This window comes from Polyodon spathula, chromosome 3 (assembly GCF_017654505.1).
Source record: "Polyodon spathula isolate WHYD16114869_AA chromosome 3, ASM1765450v1, whole genome shotgun sequence".
Taxonomy (NCBI): Eukaryota; Metazoa; Chordata; class Actinopteri; order Acipenseriformes; family Polyodontidae; genus Polyodon; species Polyodon spathula.
Window position 1 is genome coordinate 15,092,663 of NC_054536.1, and position 24,090 is coordinate 15,116,752.

The 24,090-nt window shown below is 39.2% G+C and overlaps 2 protein-coding genes across 2 annotated transcripts; one reads left to right on the forward strand and one right to left on the reverse strand.

Annotated features, from left to right (window-relative positions):
- Positions 1–734: 734 nt before the first annotated feature.
- Positions 735–10,208, reverse strand: LOC121312751 (bucky ball-like). The gene is made up of 7 exons (XM_041244481.1): positions 10,173–10,208; positions 7,000–7,081; positions 5,712–5,870; positions 3,903–5,630; positions 1,907–2,026; positions 1,619–1,732; positions 735–1,290 (listed from the first exon to the last, which is right to left on the reverse strand). Exons 1-7 carry the CDS (start codon positions 10,182–10,184, stop codon positions 1,259–1,261), a joined length of 2,247 nt encoding a protein of 748 aa, XP_041100415.1. The 5' UTR covers positions 10,185–10,208; the 3' UTR covers positions 735–1,258.
- Positions 10,209–10,691: 483 nt separating this feature from the next.
- On the forward strand, positions 10,692–23,706 carry LOC121312754 (kelch repeat and BTB domain-containing protein 2). Its single transcript, XM_041244483.1, has 4 exons — positions 10,692–11,161; positions 17,471–18,031; positions 20,590–20,755; positions 20,998–23,706. Exons 2-4 carry the CDS (start codon positions 17,859–17,861, stop codon positions 22,549–22,551), a joined length of 1,893 nt encoding a protein of 630 aa, XP_041100417.1. The 5' UTR covers positions 10,692–11,161; positions 17,471–17,858; the 3' UTR covers positions 22,552–23,706.
- The last annotated feature ends 384 nt before the right edge of the window (positions 23,707–24,090 follow it).

Consider the following 24,090-nt stretch of genomic DNA (forward strand, 5'->3'; position numbering starts at 1 on the left):
TAACCTTTATTTTTATAAAGCACCTTTCATAGTGGACCAGCATCACAGAGCAGTTTAGAGGTAGGCTGTGAACTGTGCATTACATGCAGAGTCACTTCTAACAGGATGTTGATTTAACATCTCATCCGTAGGACAGAGCAGACGAAGGTTAAGCGACTTGCTCAGGATCACACAGTGAGAGATAGGATTTGGGCCAGTGACCTTCTGGTTGCAAGCCCTGGAGTAATGACTAACAGTATTTGGGTATAATCCAATGTATAAATCAGCAATCTTACACAAAAATTGAGGACCAACTATATTTGCGCACACACACACACACACAGCTTGAGTATTTCTGCCAATGCTAAAATCTAATTTCTTCAAAACGCGAGTGCGGCGGATACCTTGAATTTTTACTTAATTGTGCAAAAGAGGGAATATATTGGGAGGGGCGCGAGAGAAAAAAAAAAAACCACACACCCCTAACTGTTCATTTATATTTGAATTAAAAAAAAAAAAAAAAAAAAGTTTAGTATAATGCAATTCAGAGTAAGGATAAATTACATTTTGAAAGACCATAAGAGGACTGGAAACACATAGGACCACACCACATTGCACAGGCAATATACAAATTAAACTTTTCATTTACCGTTTTGTAAACACAGGAATCATGGAATATTGACATACCAGCAAGACAAAATAAATTCACAAGACTAAAGTGCAATGCAACCATTTAATGACAGAACACTGTGCAGTACAGAAGTGTACATTTCAATGCTCAATACCTGCACCATAACAAATGAACAGAATATTGTTTAGTCAGTTTAAATGACAAATTCACTTCTGAAATTTTAATCTCTCACTGTATTTCCACTGCCCAAAACACTTGTGCAAGCCATTCAAAGGAGCAGACTGTCCAATTCATGCAGAAGGAGGGAGAACAGGGTTACTACAAGTCTCAAAAAAAAATAAAATAAAAAAAAGTGGAGACTTCAATACTATAAATGCAGGGATCTCCCCCCTCCTGGAGAACTGTCACAGCAGGTGTACATAACCATGGAGATGGAACAGATCACTTTAAGTGCTCTATGAGAAGGCTGCTAAACAGAAATGAGCTTGGCAATACTGATCGGTGCAAACAGCTCTTTTTTGTCCTTGCAGCAAGTTGTTCTCTGCTGTCTAATAGAACAATTCAAAATGCAAAAACACGCGTTCGTTAATGTTTTAATATACTGTGCTCCGTGTATATTCTTTGTGTTAAGTCCTGCAGTGCGAAACTTCAGTATCTTGTGCCCCTCCTCTTGCCATATCCTAAAAGAGAATATAGGATTACAAAAAGGTTGAGTGACATTTGGTTTGGGGGGGACCACCACACATTAATTAGCACATTTTTTCTATGTCTACTACACTATTTGCAGGGGAGCAGGTTAGTGGTTACACCCCGATGGATTGGGAAGGTAGGATTATTTTATTCCAAGAAGCCACAGACGTGCAGTTTGCATATATTCCCATTTAACTTTACAATAGATAATGCAAACCATTAGGTCACACCTTGGCAAGCAAACACAGATCAACTTTTAAAAGGCAATGTAGTCAATGGGTCCAAGTATTTATTCAGCCATGAAGGATTACTACTAACCTCTGCCCCTTTGATTTCTTGGAAACTCCCCCTCTTCATTCTCATCATATTCATTTCTCCTGGACCTCTGGTACACAACTGTCTTGCAAGGCGGCCTCTTTCTGTGAGGTCTTTCTGGAAAGAATCATGCATGAAAAAGGAAATTTACACTGCAGATCACTTAATTCTCCTGCCACAACCCCCATCCTACCAGTACAGAGAGATAACAAAAATTATCCTTTCTGTAACAGTTCACAGAAAGCCAACTTCAGTTACTCCAGGGAAAAAGACATCCCCACAAAGCCTTACCTTGGCCTCTTCCCCTCGGTTGTGGATACGGTTTCAAAGGCTTATTCCTTGGTCTGGCTCCATAACTCTCCCAACTCTCCTGGTCAGATGTGGTCGCTGTGCCTTCACGACACAGTCTCACTGTACACAAAAGAAAACCCCTATGAACTAATAACCCATGCCAGGCTATCATACAAAAAATAAAAAGGGAGATTGTTCCTTAATTGATTATAAAATGAATCAATAACCTTATAATCTGCTTTAATTAATATTAACACCTGCATTTGGAGCCAACGCCATGTGTAGATTACACCCCTTTATTTGCAAAAAAAATAGGAAATTCCAAACAAATGTTCAGTGATACATTGGTTTAAATGTTCCCCATGTAATCTACACTGAACAAAAACACAACATGTAACAATTAAGATTTTACAGAGTTACAGTTCATGTAAGGAAATCCGTCAATTGAAATAAATTCATTAGGCCCTCATCTATAGATTTCACATGACTGGGAATACAGATATGCATCTGTTGGTCACATACCTTTTTTTTTTTTTTTTTTAAAAAAGGTAAGGGCGTGGTTCCGAAAACCAGTCAGTATCTGGTGTGACCACCATTTGCCTCATTCAGCACGACACATCTCCTTCGCATAGAGTTGATCAGGCTGTTGATTGTGGCCTGTTGTCCCACTCCTCTTCAATGGCTGCACGAAGTTGCTGGATATATCCAGAGCATCCCAAACATACTCAATGGGTGACATGTCTGGAGAGTATGCAGGCCATGGAAGAACTTGGACATTTTCAGCTTCCAGGAATAGTGTACAGATCCTTGAGACATAGGGCTGTGCATTATCATGCCGAAACAGGAGGCGATGGCGGCGGATGAATGCCACAACAATGGGCCTCAGGATGGTATCTCTGTGCATTCAAAATTGACAGATAAAATTTACTTGCGTTTGTTGTCCGTAGCTTATGCCTGCCCATACCATAACTCACCGCCACCATGGGGCACTCTGTTCACAACGTTGACATCAGCAAACCGCTCACCCACACTACGTCATACACGCAGTCTGCCATCTGCCGGGTACAGTTGAAACCGGGATTCATCCATGAACAGCACACTTCTCCAGCATGCCAGTAGCCATCGAAGGTGAGCATTTGCCCACTGAAGTCGGTTACGACACTGAACTGCAGTCGGGTCAAGACCTTGGTGAGGATGACGAGCACAGAGATGAGCTTCCATGAGACGGTTTGACAGTTTGTGCAGAAGTTATTCTGTTGTGCAAACCCAGTTTCATCAACTGTCCAGGAGGCTGGTCGCAGACGATCCCGCAGGTGAAGAAGCCGGATGTGGAGGTCCTGGGCTTGTGTGGTTACAAGGCGTCTACGGTTGGAAGTATTGCCAAATTCTCCAAAACTACATTTGAGGCAGCTTATGGTAGAGAAATGAACATTCAATTCCTTGGCAACAGCTCTGGTGAACATTCCTGCAGTCAACATGCCAACTGCACACTCCCTTAAAAACTTAAGACATGTGGCATTGTGTTGTGTGATAAAATTACACATTTTAGGGAGTGGCCTTTTATTGTCCCTAGCACAAGGTGCACCTGTGTAATGATCATGCTGTTTAATCACCTGTCAGGTGGATACCTTGGCAAAGGAGAAATGTTCATTAACAGGGATGTAAACAAACATGCACAAAATGAGAAAAGCTTTTTGTGCATATGGAAAGTTTCTGGGATTTTTCAGCTCAAAACATGGGACCAACACTCTACATTTTGCATTTATTTGTTCAGTGTAGTTCTACAAGGCTGAATTTGTCCAGAAACATCAGAATCCAATGCCAAAATTGCCAATTACATGTTAATTCGAATTGACACCATTTCTGATTTCAATTTTGCACCTACCTATTTCAATTTACACAAGACACAAAATGGAAGACTGGGATGCAAGCTACTAAATGCACAAGACAGGCAGTGGGAGTATGCATAGATCAATCTATAATTTGCAACACTTACCCATTTGTTTCTGTGAAACGTTTCTTTGTTCTTGACCTTTAAACTTCTCTGCCTTGGCCATTGTCTTTTGTTCCTCATCTACATCAGAACAGCCCAGTCCGTGCTCCTCATGACAAGCAGAGCCCTCAGTTTCTTCACAACAGCCTTTTTTAGATTTTTGCTTTGGAAACTGTACTGCAGCAGAACAAGGCTGAGAGGGTCTTTTTGGAGGGGGTATCTTTTTTAAACTGGCAGCTTTCAAGGGCTCATGACTCTTTGGTATTTCTGAAGCATCTTCATCCTCAATAACCTCATCATCCTCCTCCTCCTCTTCATTGTCATCAAGGCCAGGCACCGCAACTTTGGTTTTAACCACTTCGTTGGATAAACAAGATCCACAGGTTGCACACATTTTCTTTTTAGGACAAACTGGGCACTCCTCATTCAAGGAACAATTGTGGTAGTCTTCACTGTCAGCATGCTCCTGCATCTTTGTGTCATGATCAACTCTCTCTCCTTTGTAAACATGAGTAGGTATTATATCAATATCTTCCATATCTGTTGAGAACATCTCATCCCTCGAGGAAAGCTCATCCAGAGATGCACTGAGGACACTCTGCCTTTCTTGTGCAGCCTGTGGATAGTAGCTGTAATATGCATTCCCAATTGTAGACAACCAACTTGCAGGGGGGACAAGAGAGTTAAGCGAATCCACAGACCACAGGGGATTGTCTTTTTGCAGCTCTTCTTGGGTGTAAAAAGGCAGTTTCATGATTCTGAACTTCAAATCCTCACTGCTGGGCAAATGCTTTTCTGCAATTTCATGGTCTCCTGCTTTCTTTTCTGGACTTTTCAGAAGCGGAATGGACTTTTTGAACCCACTTTTGCCATCTTGCTCAACACCTTCATAAACAAGACAACTGGCAAAAGGCAGGCAAGAAGTCAATGGCTCAACAGTCCACAAAGAATCACTAGTTGGTGTCGAGGCTATGTCACAGTTCTGCTCAACACCTTGGAGGTGGCCCTTCCTTATCACTTTTTCAGGTTGGCTTTTGCTATCATGAGCAAATGTGTTTTCCCAATTTGAATGGACGGAACCATTGTCAGCTTCCACTTTGGAAAGGCAGTTTGTGTCAGGGAACGTTGGTACACATTGTTCCTCATGTTCTTCTGAATATACATTTTGTAGGACATTGTCTTCATGAACAGAAGAGCTATCAAGTGGTAGAACACCTTCACATGAACTAACAGACCACTCTTCACGATGAGCCAGGGCATCCAGTCTGTCCTGCCTTAATTCAGCAGAAGTGGATTCATTGAAAAGCTTATGGGATGGTGGCTTCTCTTCAGATTTTTTCCTCAAAGGGACACTCCTCTGTAGCAGACCCGTGTGCCCACACAGAGAAAACTGCTTCTGCTCATCAGATGACAAACATGTTCCAGAACTTTGGGAGACCATGCCTGAATCCAATTCTTTATTACCTGGATCACAAGTCTCCATTTTGCCAAAACATTTCATTAACTGCTCTACTGCTTCACTGGGTTCAGTCTGAACCTCAGAGCAAGCAGTTTCCCGTCGCATGTGTGTCTGGTGGCATCTATATCGTAGATCGGAAGTCCCAGTGGATGGAAAGTGGGGATTAAACATTCTTCTATAGTCCATTGGCTGCATTGGTGCCTGTGGGACAACATATCCTGGATATTGCATGTACGGATAAGGTGGCAAATAAGGCCGTCCATAGGATAAACCTAAAAAAAGACAGCAGACGGTTACTTAAGGACCATAGTTACCAAACACCTTGATAATCAACACATACAATGTATTCATACCTGACCCAGGAAAGCCATAGTGACTGTAGGAATTGTTTATGTGCCATTGGTATAAGAAATAAGGTTGAGAAGGTGGTTGTACATAGAAAAATGGCCTAGTGTGGTTCATTGGATGCTGATGCTGTTGTCCACTTCCCATTGAATGTGGAGTATTCATTTCTACAAGGAAAATGCAGGTTAGTTCTACATCATTCTATATATACTTTGGCAAAGAGTAACAATAAGGGCATTTACACAAGTCTCCAGAATTCCAAGTTAAAACATACAAAGACACAATTTAAAAATTACCTTGAACTATCTGTGACCCATTCTCTAGATGGCTAGCTTGATGGTGGCCATTTCAAATTTGAAGCCTCCAATTTTTTTCGTACACATTCTACAAAATTACAGAATTTGGTACTTTTCATACTGTGCAATCTTTTAGAAATTCATAAGTTTGCTCCAAGAACATTATCCACGTTTACAAACACAAATGTTCGATATGTTCCAGTTTGAAGGCTGGCACAGTTGCGTTGATTTCATTACTTAAACCACAGCTACAAATCAACAGGGCAAGGCAATCTACAGCACCCAATGTGTGCATCATGGCATTTTGACTGAAGTTCACCAAAGCAGTATCACATGGCCTCAGGACCAAGTGCACAACTACATCAATACATTACAACCCCCAATATAGCCAACAATTTTCCTGGGCATATTGATACTCTTGATTACAAGAAAATATTCATAGAACAGTATTGTAGGATTTTTATTCATGTATCAGATGCCCAATTATATGCACCAATTTATTTTTGGTCAATTTAGTCTTATTCTAAACAATATACAAGAGTCATATTGTAAGAATAAACTCTGCAAACTAAAATGAGACTCAAGGCATACCTTAATACTGCATATTGTCCACTGAAATTGCGATTTAAAAAAAAAAGTCCATCGTGCAACCAACCCAGAAGAGGGAATTCATGAAGTGCGCACGAAATTCAGGGTGGAACAGAACCACATTATATAGTGTTGAAAGTCTACAAAAACCCAATTTCAAGTGTGGTATATGGGTTAATAAAAAAAAGTGAATGCTACATTTGTTGACTTAACATGGATCATTTACTACCAATAACAGATTTAAACCTAATCCACTTAAATCTACAAGAGTTGAACTGGGGAAAGAGCATTCCAATAAATGTATCAGTGACCGCTACTCTAGCAACATGAAAACGCTGTAGGAATTTATAAAACTAGTTTTAATACAACATCTGGCTACAAAATATTACAAATGGAAACCAACATAACATACCTTCCATGTTCCGTTTGTTAGTTTTCTCCAACCAAGCGAGACACAAGACAAAACAGCACAGGATACAGTATATAACAAAATGCTGAAAGAGAACAGTAATTTAACAACCACGCAGACATTATGATTCTACAAGTACCGTATTACTTCAATCTGGCGCCTCGGCGCTTATTTTAAATTGATCAAAATAACTGCGGCGCTTAAAAGGGTGGCCGTTATGAGGGCGACCTTTATTAATACTACGATTTTCAAAGGCTGCAATATTTTCTTACATGATTCATGACATTCGAAGTATCACGGTTGCTTACTTTCTGTAATACGGTAGCCTACCTGTCTGTAGCGGCGTGCGTGGCTAACCTACTTCGACTACAGTACATTATATGCGACAGTTACCGAGAGCCTATTAGGTGGGAGTTGAAAGGTCAGGAGAGTACTGAAGAGCGAATCAGGAGTATGTATTGGTTGTTAAGGGGCGGGACAATTTTGGTGTCGCAGTTCAGTCCAAGTGTGGCGTAGATGTTTTTCTGCACCAAACTTACCTCGGAAGATCAGCTTAATTTCTGTAAAAACTCATATCCTACTCGTTATTTTGTTCCCCTCACTAGTTTAATTTCTCAGCAAGAGAAACCGAAACTAAATCTTCATAGATAAACATTTTTTTTATTTGTACGGGGTTGAGCACTGGCATTACAACTGAACTAAAAACAAAGCCACCTATAAGAACTTCAAAAGAACTGCTGTTCTGTACGTAGTTTATCGTGCATTTTCTTTCAGAACTGTACTCGCACAAAATATAATGCGCTTACTTTGCGTGTATATCTGCCACGACCTCTAGGAACACAGAAAGAACAAATTCAAGCAACTAATGAACGGACGAACAAAAGGTCACATTTACGTTAACCTTGTGCATGTTTAGGAAAACACGTACAAACAAGTATAATCCGGGTCATACTATGCAAATAAATAATGGAATACATATACTTATTTGTTTATTTAGGGTCACGATTGATTATTGTATAACCGCAATGCAGTAGTAGTAGTATCATAAACTAGGTTACAGGTAGGATTACATTGTTTTAGTTTAGGCCTTAGTAACCTAAAGCAAATTAACTCCTAGCTCTGGGGAGTCACGTTTACTAAACATACGCAGAGTGGTAAACAGAAATAAAATACTTACACACCTCAAACGTGAAAGTGATTATTAAATTCAGTGGAGGACATCAAACAGTGCACCTAACATGGAGAGTACTATACGTCTCTCTGCCACCGGCGGTCTAAGCTCTTTTTATAGAAAACAGCTGGTCGCTATTAATTAAAAAATTACTGTGTTTAAAGACGCAGTGTCCGAAACAGAGCGCATAACCTTTAACAATATTTTATCAAAAAAGTCAGAAGCCAAAATTCACTCCTAATTCGAGTTTGGAGGCAGCGTGCAAACTGATGAACAAAAAAAAAAGAAAACTAAGCAATGTTTTTGAATACAACATTGAAAAATGTAATCACAAAAAGATGAAAAGAAATCCTCTTTATAAATGACCAATCAAGATCACATGCTTTAATTTCACTGTTACAATTAGGGAGACTGTTAATGAATGTATTTTCTGTTGTAATACCCGTGATCTGTAAATATTCTTAGATGTAACTGATACAACTTACTGTTTACGAATAATGTAACGTAAATTATAATTAATTCGTGTATTTTACTACTGTCATTTTGTAACGGGAAGTTTTCCAACATGGTTGTTAAATGGTGGATCTAAGATGATTGTATTACCTTTAACATTTCACTAATATTTCTTGACTGAACCATATCAGTGGAACCTGTGTGCAGCATCACCGTATAACATTATTTTCTTATCTACTCAGCAGTGACTCCAGGCAGACTAGATTTACTGTATACTGGCAGTTTATTATTATTATTATTATTATTATTATTATTATTATTATTATTATTATTATTTATTAAAAATGTGTAGTGCACAACAATAGTGGTACAACATTATGACTGTGTGCAGGGCACAACTTTATGGGAAATGTACAGTATTATGGGTTTTCATTCTTCTGTGTTGCTGTATAGATACCGCGTGCGATAAGCCTTCCAGGTAAAATAAATACATAAATATATAATAAAATAAAAATAAAAAATAAAATGTTTATGAAATGTCAAGCTTCTTTGGCAACAATATATTCCCATAGAGTCAATGGTATACTTTCTGTAAACTATGCAGGACTGGTTTTAACGGTGGGACGGAGCAGGAATTACGTTTGTGGTAGCCTACATCACAAAAATACCCGCCAAAACCCAGTGACACTCAGAAAACCAGCGATTCGATTAATAACATATTTCTTGCCAAAGCAAAAAAACAGAAATCAAGACAGTTACACACGCAGAGACCTTTGCATGTTGTGACAAGTTCGGCAAATATGTAGTGAATGTTCCCAGACTCACAAATCGCAAAGTAGACTGCAAGAAAGACTGCAGGTCACACCAATAGTGAAAGGCGTTTCTATGACAATTTCAGCATCAACATTGCTTTATGAATTCAGTTTGATTGGTAACATGTGTTTATATACAGCAGAGTAATGACTAACGTTGCAATACCAGGTTGTTTTGTATTTTTTAATAAATTATTTTTATGATGGACTTATTTAATTTAGATGAGTTTTTTCTTGTTATAAAGTAGGTGCCATAGCTCTTTCTTCGATGATGAGGTCAATGTGCAATACCAAACTTAGACTTTAGGTTTGTTGTCTGATGAAAGTAACAACGCCAACTGTGTGCTTTCCTGTCGTGCAAAATCGAATACAATAGACCTGTTTGGCTGCTGCCAAATCAGCTACCTGCCCAGAGAGCATTGCATTGTCAAGCATGTCATGTTTTTTTTTTTGTTTTTTGTTTTTTTTTCTGTTTTGATAGTTTTCCTTTTTAAAAGCAATTAGAAGGAGCACCGTATCACAGTCTATCATTCTATCAAGTAATAAAGTGGAACAGTTGTATGCCTTTGTCTTATGTAGGTATTCACTTCAATTCAGGGCACTAAGCTTTTTTTACAAAAGCGCTCTTATTTTTAAAACTCAATGCTGACATGTATGTAAACCTGATAAACACTAAACCGAGCACATACAACACATAAGAAATGAAATAGTATAATAAATACAAATAAATGATAAGGTACCGCTTTATACATCCCGGTAGATCTGCCACGTCTTGGTAAAATTATCCCTCATACACTGACAATTCTCAGAAAACAATTTAAATTCTCCCTGCATCTCAGTGGATCTACCCTGCCAAAAAAAAAAAAAAAAAAATCTTATGGCAGCCGGGGGGTGTTTGACCGTTTTTCTAAATTTGGCACGGCATTGCTTGTGTATTTTGCCGAATTGCTCAAAGTTTAGTCGGTTTTATGTAGTTCAAAACTTGTCTTTGTTTTTTTTTTTTTGTTTGTTTGTTTTTTGTTTTTTAGATGAAAACACAAGCGAGTTAACATATTAATTAATACTTGACTCGCTTTTGTCCTTTTTTTTGGTTTTGTTTTTAGACCTGAAGTCTTTTTGAAAGGCTGTTAGTATCATATCCCTCCAGAAGAGGTCCAACTTCTACTACTTTCAAAAGAACTATGCACACAGACTGCCGGGCGCATGCGTAATATCCTCATTTGGCCCCAACGCTGAGCTGTAGTGCGCTTGCGCTGTGTGCAGAGACTAAGTGCTGGTCGATTGTATTTGTGTGTGAATTCGGCTTCCGGAGCCGGAGTTTGTAACGGCCACAGGAAACACATTACATTGAATTAAAAAAAAAAAAAAAAAAAAAAAAAAAAAAATCAAACAAACAATTAACAAACATCGGGGAACTGAAAAAATAATCTGAAAACCGAAACCAAAATCTGCCACGGGGCCTACTCAATTACATTATAAGGACCTTAGATCGGCGATTGTGCCGAAATGAATTAATGAGCGCGATGGAAGAGATGAGTTAGCTTGGCAGGAGGATATCAGTGGGTGTAAATTCTGTGTGGCCAAGCAGGAGGGACCCGGAAGGGAAGAGGCTGCAGCAGCTGCTGCTGTCCTGATCTCTCAGCTCTATAGTACTATCGAGAGAGCGGGACCCGGCAAAGAGAGTGCATTTATACTTCACTTATTGCATCTCAAAGAGAAAAATAATAAGGTAAGATTAAAGCGTCCTGCACTAATGGCCTTTTAGCCATTACTATGGTACGAACAGGTCATTCTTTGGGGGAGGGAGGCTAGGTTGTTAGGGGGCACGGGGAGGGTTGTTAGACGGTGAGGCGCTGTTTGGTGTCAGTGTCCACTGTTGCTTGCATAAGTATTTTACTGCTAAGGCTAATACTAGTATTAATAATGTGGCCTAGCAGTGAGGATGTGGTGTACGGCTGCAACCCTGCGTGGTGTGTTCACAGAGTGGGTGAGATAGTTCACTATCCTTTTACTCCTGCTGTGTTAGCTAGGGAGATCAAAACAAGTATATAATGTGAAGCCCTACAGGCTGCATTTTTCCCCCATAATTGCGCATACTAGTTATGAAATAAAACGTGCTTGTTCGAGAACCTGCTTCGTCTGGTAGAGCAGTCTTTTCACATTTGTTGGAGGAGGTAGTAGATCTACTGGGTCGTTACCGTCAGTTGTTATTATTATTATTAATAATAATAATAATAATAATAATAATAATAATAATATACAAGGGAAATCTGTCGGTAAACAATTTTAATAATGATAAAACACAGAAATAATCTAGAAACAAAAACTGTAGTTTCCCTATTGTTAATAAAGTAAATTATCCAGTACCGGTGTAATTGTCAATTTTTTGTACTTCGCCAAAATGTGCTACCGGTAGCAAAATATGACACGTCAATATAATAATAAGCGTCACATTTTTCTACCTTGTCAAAATCTGCTACATATATCAAAATTATACATCAGAACTAAAATTGTCATAGAAGTAACATTAGTTTTTTCTTTTTTTCTTTTAAATCAACAATACCAAAAACCTGATCAGAATTCACACCAGGAATATCGCGAATAATAATAATACTCATGCAAAACAGTTTTACAAAGGTGTACCTAAGGGTTACTTATTAATTATAATGTGAAGAAAACGCTACGCTTAATGTAAAAAAAAAATTGCAGCTAGCGTAGTTGCCTTTTTGTCTTGCTTTTTTTATTTTAAAAAACTGTACCTAGCTCAATAGTAAACTTTACCGGTCGTTAACACCAGCTGCCTGTGTTTAATATAAAACTAATTATTACATGTGGAGTACAATGTAACTTTACAAAACACGTACTTTCTCATCCAAAAAAATAGGAAACCGTTTTTGACGAGCGTCCTCGGTCTTAAGGAAAAACACGTTTTACCATGCGCAGTGCAGTGTGGAAGTAATCTGGGCATGCGCATTAAGTAGGAACATTTGCTAGGTATCATAAATGTACCTGACACCGGTAATATGCCTGAAAGTTTTGTAGTGTATAGTAGCGTTACTGTGTCAAATACTGAAAAATCTTTGTACTTAAGTCAGATGCATGCTAAATGTAAAATATATTTTTTAAAAATAATAATTACTCAAATGTAATCATAAAATCTGGTTAGAGCGAGGGATGTGCTGTAAATTCTATCAATTCCCCAGTATTAGTAAATTAATTTACCACATATGTGTACAGTACATTATTTTTCAAGATAAATAAAAGTTTAATGATTTTGCAAATCTTTGTTTTTGTATTTATTTGTAATATTCTGACCATACCATGTGGCAGAGGGGCTAACATCTTATTGGTAAAATTATTTGTTTGGAAAAATAATATCTGTTACTAGGGTTGGACAATGATTAAAAATTTCAGCAATCAATTATCGTTTGTAAATGATCATGCTAATCGTGATTATCAGGCGAATAAATAAAATATTAAAACATTTTGTAATTTGTCAAATTTACACTTGAGCACCATGACAATTTTAAAATTTCTGGTGGGTGCCAAGAACACATGAGTATAAAATACACCTATTATAATGAGTATTAATAAATTATGTAGTATAACACAATACATGTTTCTCATTTAAATACTTCTGTTAATTCGAGAACATTTACTCTCATAAAAGAAAGTGCCACCAAATGTATTATTATAACGAAACAAAATTGCTAACGTTACCTGGAAGCATTTATTTTCTTTACTTGTGTAGCGAATCTGCCATTAAGAGAATCAAACTAGGTTTAAAAAAAATAAAAACAATAAAACTATATACTGAGTTTTGCACATCGCTGCTTGTATGTGGACAGTGTAATAAGATGAACCGCCCATACTTCCATTAAAAGTTATCTGTGCTATTTCTGCAACTACGCTTTTTAACAATAAGCCCCTTTCACTCTGGCGCGCCTATCACAATCCGGACCTTGATTCTGGCTACCCGGGTTCACAAATCCGCGTAGTGTGAAACCCTGTACTTAGGTTGACCCTAGCTCAAGGTGTGGGTCAACACGTTTTGATCTGGGTCGAGAGAAACAAAATGCATGATGGACGGACGAAGTAGCAAACAGCCATGGCTGCGTGAAGGTTTCACTTCCACAAGGAACCTGCAAGCCATTTCTTTGTTCTGTTTAGCCATATTTCTGTTGATTGAAACACATCACAAGCCAGTTTGCTGCAGGGAAGACGTGGAGCATTAAAGAAACATTTTCTCTAATCAACATTAGGGCTGACGATTAAATCCAGAGAAGCTTGAATGGAAGCATCTGTAACAAGCAAGCCATCTTGAAAGCCTGACCGGATAAAAGGGTGGTCATATAAGCGTTTACCTGCTTCTGTCACCCAGGTCAATCCTTCTTCAGAAAACAGTGTGAAATCACGTAGCTGAGCTGCATGACATGGTGGGGTCCGACCTGGTTAGAGTATGCCAGTGTGAATGGGGCTTTAGTCATGCAAGTCAAAAACATAAATAATAAAATTTAAGTTTTTCTAAATGTGTTCTCAAATCACACATTCATGTTCCGATCTTAACAAAGCCTGTTTTTATTGGGGTATCTTTTTTTTTATTTACATTTTCTGGCTCTATATGTAAGTTGAAGAAGTTCTAAGTTAAACTGTAATTCTTTTGACAAATGTAGTACTGTATGTATATAGTCTACATAATATAACCTTTTCCATAGCAAAGTAGCTTTGGGATTGTGCTACTACTGCAAAATAGAAAACCTTTGTTTGTATATAATTCATATAGTTAAAGTCTCAACCCGTTTCTACAAAAACAAATATTGTTCAGCTTTGTGTGCTGTTAGCCACAACAAGAGCACCTGTGAAGCCCAAGTACTGAATACAACTAGGCCTAGTTTCAGATTTTAAAGTCAATGCAAGAATTATTCAAGTAAATGTCTCTACAGTAATTGCAGACATGGTTGTGCAGTAAGCAGTTTTGTTTGTGTTGAGTGTGAGTGAGTGACACCAAAGTATATTTGATGCCCATCAAGCAAGCAAGCAAGCAAGCAAACAAACAAACCAGCCAGCCTGCCTGCCTGCCTGCCTGCCCCACAAAATGCTTTCCTGCCTTTACAATCATTTAGAAAATGGAACAGAGATTTCCTTTAATTTGATTGGTCGATATGAGGTACATAATCCCTGGTAAAGGACCTTGAATGTTGTCTTTCAAACTATTTTAAATCTCTGTTACAAATCAATCAGCTGGAAAAAGTGTAAATACTGTGTTCATTTATGTAACTTGCTTTTTTCTGCTTAAAGTCTGCTTCCTCGCTGTCCTGTATGTTAAATATATCTATTTAAATTTAGTATAGCAAATAAAGTAAAAAAATAAACAAAATAAAAACAAGAATAGTGTTTCCTGTCAGCAGCAATACAGTAACTATAACAGCAATAGCAACTAGTCTCTTGTTTGAATTAAAAATTGTAGAAATTAAATAACTATGCAGGCTGATTACTTACAGCAACTTTATTTCAGCATGTCATAATAACAACACATGCACTGTGCTCTCTTCTTCTAACAAAGCCAGGAGGCTATGAATCAACTTTATGAACACGTTGTACAAGAAAGATCCTGAACAAACAGCAAGATCTTTTAATTACTGGGGCTCTTTTTTATAGCCTACTTTTATTTTTAATTTTTAATTTTTGTTAATAAATGTTACGATCTAATTGTAACTTTAAATACTAAAACACATACATGAGCCTGCACTCAGATCCTAAGAAAAAAAAGTACTTGTTGCTGGCACTTACATTCTTTTACATGCTTTACATTTAGGAGGTACTGATGTCAAAACACGTTTGCCTTTGTGGGCGAGGTTCACATTAAACTGCAGAAGACGGGCCTTATTAGACGTAAAGCCGCCTTCGCTTTTTAAGTAAGGGTGTAACAATGTATCATGTATCTTTAAGTTGTGTTTTTTAATAAAATAGCCCATCGTAAATGACCATTTGACCTCAAAGTGCATCATACTGTGTATCGTTATACATCTATCCTATAGTGACCTGTATATTGTGATACGTGTCGTGTTGTGACATTAGTTTATTGTTCCACTCTTGATTTTAAGAGGGACAAATCTGGCACCACTGGCAACATTCTCAGTAAAATCATAGTCAAGTAATATGTTTAGGCTATTGCTGTATTTGCAACATCCCTCTATCTCTGGTAATGTATGTAATTATTTAATTTTCCACAAAATCGCTTAGTAACTGCCTTGTTTTACAATAGGCTCGGTACAGTGCTTTAATGCTGGAGCAAAACATAGTAATGGTGACCTGTCATGTTTTGTGCAATGTTATCAAAATGAGACTGTATCTCTGGAACTTCCAGGACATAACTGGATGTTATATAAAGACACAAGGGTTGCATATTTTTTTAGGTTTCTTGATTGGGGAAATGAATATTTACAATTGTTCAGAATTATTCTGAACAACTTTATTTACACATTCTTTAGATGGAAATATTACACTATCATTTTATACTGTATTCAATGAATGTCAATGTACGCTGTTTGATTTGCGTGCTAGTCTAGAAATTAGCATGAAATTTAGGCTAATTTAAGAAACACATCCTGTTATACAAGTGAAAAATTAACATTTACAGACAGTAGTCTAATCCATGCTGTGCATGTTGTGTTGGCACATTTAGGGTGCAATACTGATTCAAGCGTTCATGTTGCCTGTCATTCAGTTTGTATAAGGTATAGACCTTAGAAAAACTGCCAGTGTCTTTGTTATGGACTGATTTAGCAATAAAAAAAATGCTGCAGAACATTGCAGTACGTATCACCCATAGAATATAACTCAGCGACTCGGGGATTATTCCACCATTTCAAGTTGTATACTTTGCAGATACAACTCATTTTCATTCAGTGTCCCCCATTTAATTGAACCATTGCTGCACACTGGTCTTGGAGTGAGGATAGCAAACCTCGACTTTCAATTGAAGCCAGACACAAAAACCAACACAAATGTGCCTGATAACAGCTCAGACATGCCCTGGGCACAGCACTGTTGTAGCACTAACTGTATTATATAGTTGTTACTGGGTGCGTTAAGTAAGTGAGCCGCTCACAGTAAGAATGCTCAAAAAGCACACTGAGCTCATTTGAATGACGTAATGCTCTGCTCCACGAGAGCACTGAGTAACATTTAAAAATGGAGAATAATAATTCTTTGCTTGTTTGTGTTTCTGAGGTGATGGTAGATGAAATGGCCCTGTGTGAAGTTACTGTCCCCTGCTGCACCTCACTGAGTTCGGCGCTCTGTTTGGACTGAACCTCATATCTGGCTGTGTTTAATTCCGACAATACCGACATTAATAATGAAAATTATGAATAATATTAATTCTACAAGCCTAATAATACATGAATAACCATAAAACAGCTCTACATTTTTTTTAAATGAAATTAAATGATACAAATTCGAAAACAACAGTTTTTACCGTCTTATTTAGCCAATTAATACACTTCATAAGTCGAAACCAGTTCATCGTTCTTCACAGACGTATCTGTCAATCCTGCCTGTCATCTCCACTTGCTTCCTGCAGGGGGCCATTCTGTTCGCTCACTCTGACTGATGAAAAATGCTCAGGAGCGCTCTGAGCGGCTCAGCAGGAGTGGAACTGAGCAAGTCTTTAAGTTGATTCTTTAAGTTGAAAAATTAGGAGACGGCTGCATCAGTAATTCTTGGTTTTTGACCAATGACTGTTTTTCAGGGAAGTGAACTCGTTGCTATAAATGTGTGGTTCTTACTGAAGACAAAAATGGTTTGCAACAGCTTACTTTACCCTGTCAAAGTAAAGAAATGTTCTTGACTTTTATCCATTTTCTCATACAAATTTAGACGGTCTATTCAATTGATCATACAGAAACAGTGGCACAGTTTATTTCTAGCTTGTGACATTCACTGTTTTTTCTTCAAAAAAAAAAAAAAAACCTAGTACCCTAATTAATAAGGCTGACGTGCTTCCGTGGTTTAATAGTGTGTTTGTCTCTTGTAGGCACTGACGCTGGCTCGCATTGATGTAGGTGTGTTGCTGAGGATCCTCCCACCTGACTACTTCGGGTTCCCAGTAATGTGCTGTGTCATCCCCAGTCTCCACAGGAACTCTGCAGACTCCCTTCGAAAGTCTCCGGAGGAAAGACTTTGACACCTAATTGATCTGGAATGACCAGGGAACTGGCTGTGAATCCCAAACGAGTTTGCTGATTCAAAGGACCTTGCAGAACAGAGCACATCATCCAGCCTTTGGCATTGCAAACATACCTGATTCTCATCCGCATTAATCATCAGCGACCAAAAGCTTGGTTTGCTTTCAAGGTTCCTAGGCTTGTCTCTCTTTCTTTCTCTTTGTGATTTGGCCCGGGTGGGATTGATGGGATGCAATCATGTCCGATCCGAATGAGCTCAGGCCAGTTAATGCTCAGTATGCTGTCTCCTTGCTGGAGCAGCTGAAGTTCTTCTATGAACAGAAGTTACTGACTGACATTGTGTTAATTGTGGAGGGCACTGAATTCCCTTGTCATAAAATGGTCCTGGCAACGTGCAGCTCGTATTTCAGGTAAGTGTTTACCTGTTATTCTTTAGGCAGGTGTGGTTAAGATTTGGTGCAATTACCTGTTCACGTCTCACCTGTCAGTATTTTATTTGCATGCAATTTTAGTTCCTCCCCCCCCCCCCCTTCAGCAGAAATGGGGTATGGCAACTTAATTAGATATACTGCATTATAAAACAAACAACTCCCTGTGAGGTAATTGACTACCGAACCTTCAGGATATCTGGCTGGCTTGTATTAAGTGACCGCTTAAAAGCCTGTGTGTCCAGGTTTACCTTGAGCAAATCTGTAATCTGAACAGGTTATGAAAAGAAATGGGTGTGGATGTGGGTGTCAAGAATCCAGATAACTATGTGACTTTAGAGAATGTGGAAATGTGGGAACCTTTTCTTGAGTTAATTTAATGAGCTTGAACAGGCAATTTAGAACATAAAACTAAACGTTGTTTTGATTTTGATTTTATTGTGTGTTTATATATATATATATATATATATATATATATATATATATATATATATATATATATATATATATATAGGGCAGCTGGCTCTTTGATCTACAGTGGCCTGCGATTTTTACAGTGGCTTGGCATTTTTCCTATTTTGTTGCCTTACAACCTGGAATTAAAATGGATTTTTATTTGGATTTAATGTAATGGACATACACAAAATAGTCCAAATTGGTGAAGTGAAATGAAAGAAATAACTTGTTTAAAAAAATTCTAAAAAAAAAATAACGGAAAAGTGGTGCGTGCATATGTATTCACCCCCTTTGCTATTAAGCCTCTAAATAAGATCTGGTGCAACCAATTACCTTCAGAAGTCACATAATTAGTTCAATAAAGTCCACCTGTGTGCAATCTAAGTGTCACCTGATCTGTCACATGATCTCAGTATATATACACCTGTTCTGAAAGGCCCCAGAGTCTGCAACACCACTAAGCAAGGGGCACCACCAAGCAAGCGGCACCATGAAGACCAAGGAGCTCTCCAAACAGGTCAGGGACAAAGTTGTGGAGAAGTACAGATCAGGGTTGGGTTATAAAAAAATATCCGAAACTTTGAACATCCCACGGAGCACCATTAAAGCCATTATTAAAAAATGGAAAGAATATGGCATCACAACAAACCTGGCAAGAGAGGGCCACCCACCAAAACTCACGGACCAGGCAAGGAGGGCATTAATCAGAGAAGCAACAAAGAGACCAAAGATAACCCTGAAGGAGCTGCAAAGCTTCACAGCGGAGATTGGAGTATCTGTCCATATGACCACTTTAAGCCGTACACTCTACAGAGCTGGGCTTTATGGAAGAGTGGCCAGAAAAAAGCCAGTGCTTAAAGAAAAAAATAAGCAAACAAGTTTGTTGTTCGCCAAAAGGTATGTGGGAGACTCCCCAAACATGTGGAAGAAGGTACTCTGGTCAGATGAGACTAAAATTGAGCTTTTTGGCCATCAAGGAAAACGCTATGTCTGGCGCAAACCCAACACCTCTTATCACCCCGAGAACACCATCCCCACAGTGAAGCATGGTGGTGGCAGCATCATGCTGTGGGGATGTTTTTCATCGGCAGGGACTGGGAAACTGGTCAGAATTGAAGGAATGATGGATGGCGCTAAATACAGGGAAATACTTGAGGGAAACCTGTTTGTCTTCCAGAGATTTGAGACTGGGACGGAGGTTCACCTTCCATCAGGACAATGACCCTAAGCATACTGCTAAAGCAACACTCGAGTGGTTTAAGGTGAAACATTTAAATGTCTTGGAATGGCCTAGTCAAAGCCCAGACCTCAATCCAATTGAGAACCTGTGGTATGACTTAAAGATTGCTGTACACCAGCGGAACCCATCCAACTTGAAGTAGCTGGAGCAGTTTTGCCTTGAAGAATGGGCAAAAATCCCAGTGGTTAGATGTGCCAAGCTTATAGATACATACCCCAAGAGACTTGCAGCTGTAATTGCTGCAAAAGGTGGCTCTACAAAGTATTGACAATAAAATAAAATAAAAAATATTTTGCATCTTCAAAGTGGTAGGCATGTTGTGTGATACAAACCCCCAAAAAATCAATTTTAATTCCAGGTTGTAAGGGAAAAATGCCAAGGGAGGGGGGTCAATACTTTCGCAAGCCACTGTAAAATACCTTCACAAGCTCATTCTGTTTTGTGATCAGTGTATTTTTGCCAATTCAAAGTGAGTGAAATGTTTAGAAATTTTTTTTTTTTTTTTTTTTTTTTTTTTACTCTACTTCGCTTCAGTGTCCTTGCCACTGGATTTGATTTTTATCCTGTGCTGGGATGCATTTCCAAGTTAACAATTGAACATCTCCAGTTTTAGATTAATAGCTACAATAAGGGGTACAAAATGGTATTGAATCTAATAGTATTTGTGAACTACCACATTTCCATCTGCCCCATTAAACCAGTCAAACTGGGTCTGATGCTGCTTCCGTATGCATGCTACAGTACATACAGTACTCTCTGCAACCAGTCATGGAGGCCTAAGGAGAAGGGGATTATGAAGACTATGATGTTTCAAATGAATTATACCAGACTCCTTTCTTTACAGGGCCATGTTCATGAGTGGACTCAGTGAAAGTAAACAGACACATATTCACATGCGGAACGTGGACCCAGTCACTCTCCAGATAATCATTACCTATGCATACACGGGTAACCTGGCAATAAACGACAGCACTGTAGAGCCTCTATACGAGACTGCCTGCTTCTTACAGGTAAGTCTGAGGGCACGAACAAACCCTTTGGTATGGCTGTATATCTGTATCTATCGTATCAGAGCCACTTCATGTGCGTATACATTGTATGTTCTTAAATATTATGTTGAGCATTCCGGTGACTGGAGCTTGTATGGATTTTATAGGAATCTATATGTTATGCTTACCAAAATGTAGGTTTGCCATTATTTTGAAAGTATCATCTAATGCATTTAAAATAATTTTTGTTTTTTCGACCACAGGTAGAAGATGTATTACTTCGATGCCGGGACTATTTAGTCAAAAAAATTAATGCAGAGAACTGCGTGAGAATGTTGAGCTTTGGAGACCTTTTCAGCTGCAATGAACTGAAGCAGAGTGCCAAACAGATGGTGGAGCACAAATTTGCTGTGGTGTACCGGCATGAGGCCTTCCTGCAACTGTCCCACGAGCTTCTTATTGACGTGCTGTGTAGCGACAATCTCAACGTGGAGAAAGAAGAGACGGTGCGGGAGGCAGCCATGCTGTGGCTGGAGTATAACACAGAGTCACGCTCCCAGTACCTCTCATCGGTTCTCAGTCAGATCCGCATTGATGCTCTTTCAGAGGTAACACAGCGAGCCTGGTTCCAGGGCCTACCACCCAACGACAAGTCTGTGGTGGTCCAGGGCCTATACAAGTCCATGCCCAAGTTCTTTAAGCCCAGGCTGGGCATGACCAAGGAGGAGATGCTAATCTTCATTGAGGCGACTGCTGAGACCCCTGGCGACAACCATGGTGGCTGCAACACTCACTCAGCTGTTTGCTACAGCCCCCAGGCTGAGAAGGTTTACAAGCTGTGCAACCCACCTGGCGACCTCCAAAAAGTGGGTACCCTAGTGACCCCTGACAACGACATCTACATAGCCGGGGGCCAGATTCCACTGAAGAATTCTATCGCCAATCACAGCAAATCTAGCAAGCTTCAGACAGTCTTCCGGCCGGTGGACAGCTTCTACTGGTTCGATGCCCAGCAGAACACCTGGATCCCTAAGACACCCATGCTGTGTGCCCGCATCAAGCCTTCTGTTGTCTACTGTGAGGGCTACATCTATGCAATAGGAGGCGACAGTGTTGGTGGGGAACTGAACAAGCGGACGGTGGAGCGATATGATTGCGAAAAGGATGAATGGACGATGGTGAGCCCCTTGCCCTGTGCCTGGACCTGGAGTACCTCAGTGGTGGCTCACGACTGTATCTACGTCATGACCCACAACCTGATGTACTGCTACTTCCCCCGGGCCGACACCTGGGTAGAGATGGCCATGCGCCAGACCAGTCGCTGCTTTGCCTCAGCTGCCACCTTTGGAGACTTTATCTTCTACATTGGCGGTCTACACATTGTCAGCAACTCAGGCATCCGACTACCCACTAGCACAGTGGACGGCTCATCTGTGGCTGTGGAGATCTACGATGTCAACAAGAATGAGTGGCGGACAGCAGCCAACATCCCCGCCAAGCGCTACTCGGACCCCTGTGTGCGGGCTGTGGTCATTGTGAACTCCATGTGCATCTTCATGCGGGAGACGCACATGAACGAAAGGGCCAAGTACGCCATCTACCAGTACGACCTAGAGCTGGACCGCTGGTTCCTACGACAGCCCATCTCTGAGCGGGTCCTTTGGGACCTGGGCAAAGACTTCCGCTGTACAGTCGGCAAATTGTACCCCTCCTGTCTTGAGGAGTCCCCCTGGAAACCCCCGACCTACCTGTTCTCTCCTGATGGTGCAGAAGAGTTTGAGCTGGACGGTGAGATGGTGACACTGCCCCGCGTATAGCTTTTAGCTAAACTAACTTTGCACCCTTAACTGGTATATTGGAAGGTGGGGAGGTGGAGGGGGGGTTTGCAATCCAGGATGCTTGGTTAATAAATCCTACAGAAAAGCTGGAAAATTAATTTACAGAAGGCAATTTCCTCCTATACAAATACAAGTACATTGGTCCATCTCATCCCTGTCCCAGAAAGATTTATAAAACAATAAAAAATAAAAAAGAACATGTAAAAAAATAAAAAACCCAAAAATGTAGTTCCCTTTTTAAAAATATTTTAGGTATTTGTCAGTTCTATGTAATGAAAACCGGTTTATTATACTGTTACAGTGTGAGCTATGAACGGATTCTTATGCACTTACCGACAACTCCTTATATTATGTTGGCAACAGAACCAAAACCTCTTCCTAGAAAATCATGTGACAGCAACAATAGATTGGAACAGGCCTATATGACTGCAGGTTCAGTCAAAAGCAGGTTCTTGTTGTTAGATGCATGCTCTCCTGATGTCATTAACCCTTTAGCCTGTTTATTTAGATACAGGTCTTCCAAGCAGCTGGTAGTTTAACAAGTATGGACTCGGAAGTTGCTGGGCTTGCAATAGGATTAGCCAGCCTCGATTAGAGCGGGTCTTGATGTGGAGCTCTCTTCAGTAAATTCCTCCACTTTCTGTATTACAGTAATATGGGCTCGTGCATATTATTTCCTGCTGCTGATATACATACATATATTTTTTTTCATTTGTAAGACAAACAAGTTTTAGTGTGAAATTACAGGTCTATTTTGTATTTGCGTTTTTTTTTTTTTTTTTTTTTAAGTTAATTTAATATCGGACATTACTGTAGTGTGATTGTGTATAGATAATCCTACCTACTTTTATTTTTTTTATTTTTTACTACAGATTTTTTTTTTTTTTTTTTTTTTTGAGTGAAATATTGAGGAATCTTGCTGCTCGCTGAGTGCAGAAAAGCAGATCCCTAGTGCTGCTCTGGCATTAGTCCCAGGAACCACTAGCAGTATCAGAGAGGAAGGAGGGCTCTCTCCAAACCTAAAGTGAGCACAGGTGCATCATGACAAATCTTACTAGCATGTTCGGCTGCATCATGTTCCTTTGGCACTGTATTTTGAATGACATTAATTTATTAAAAAAACCTTTACATAAACAAGCTGTTGTGGTATTTGTATGTGTGTTGTTAATTTTGTGGGAATCAACGAGTAATAACAAATGAATACAAGGTTTCCAGTCACAGGTTAAATACACTAGCCAACATAGGATCAGAGACCGATAGGCTCCCAATCCAAAAATGACCATGTTCAAATAATTCCTGTTTTGTTTTTTTTAGCTTTGTGATGATATTTCCCTAGGGTCTTTAATAGATCACACTGCCTTCGTGTGATAGCTTTGTAAGGCATAACCCTCCTAAATGTCTTAAGGTGGATGCTAACCCTAATTATTTAAGGTATTCCTCCATTTGTAATAATGCAGCCAGAAGAAAAGTAATAATTTAGACATTTTATTAAATGGCTACTACAAAACTACAGTAAAC

Bases quoted from the DNA above. Each gene is read 5' to 3' on its own strand.
- LOC121312754 (XM_041244483.1), top strand. From the start codon at position 17,859: ATGTCCGATCCGAATGAGCTCAGGCCAGTTAATGCTCAGTATGCTGTC. The intron at 18,032-20,589 runs GTAAGTGTTTAC...CTTTCTTTACAG, and splicing joins ACGTGCAGCTCGTATTTCAG to GGCCATGTTCATGAGTGGAC. The intron at 20,756-20,997 runs GTAAGTCTGAGG...TTTCGACCACAG, and splicing joins AGACTGCCTGCTTCTTACAG to GTAGAAGATGTATTACTTCG.
- LOC121312751 (XM_041244481.1), bottom strand. The intron at 5,871-6,999 runs GTATGTTATGTT...TTTTCCTTGTAG, and splicing joins TAACAAACGGAACATGGAAG to AAATGAATACTCCACATTCA. The intron at 1,291-1,618 runs GTTAGTAGTAAT...ATTCTCTTTTAG, and splicing joins AAGAAATCAAAGGGGCAGAG to GATATGGCAAGAGGAGGGGC.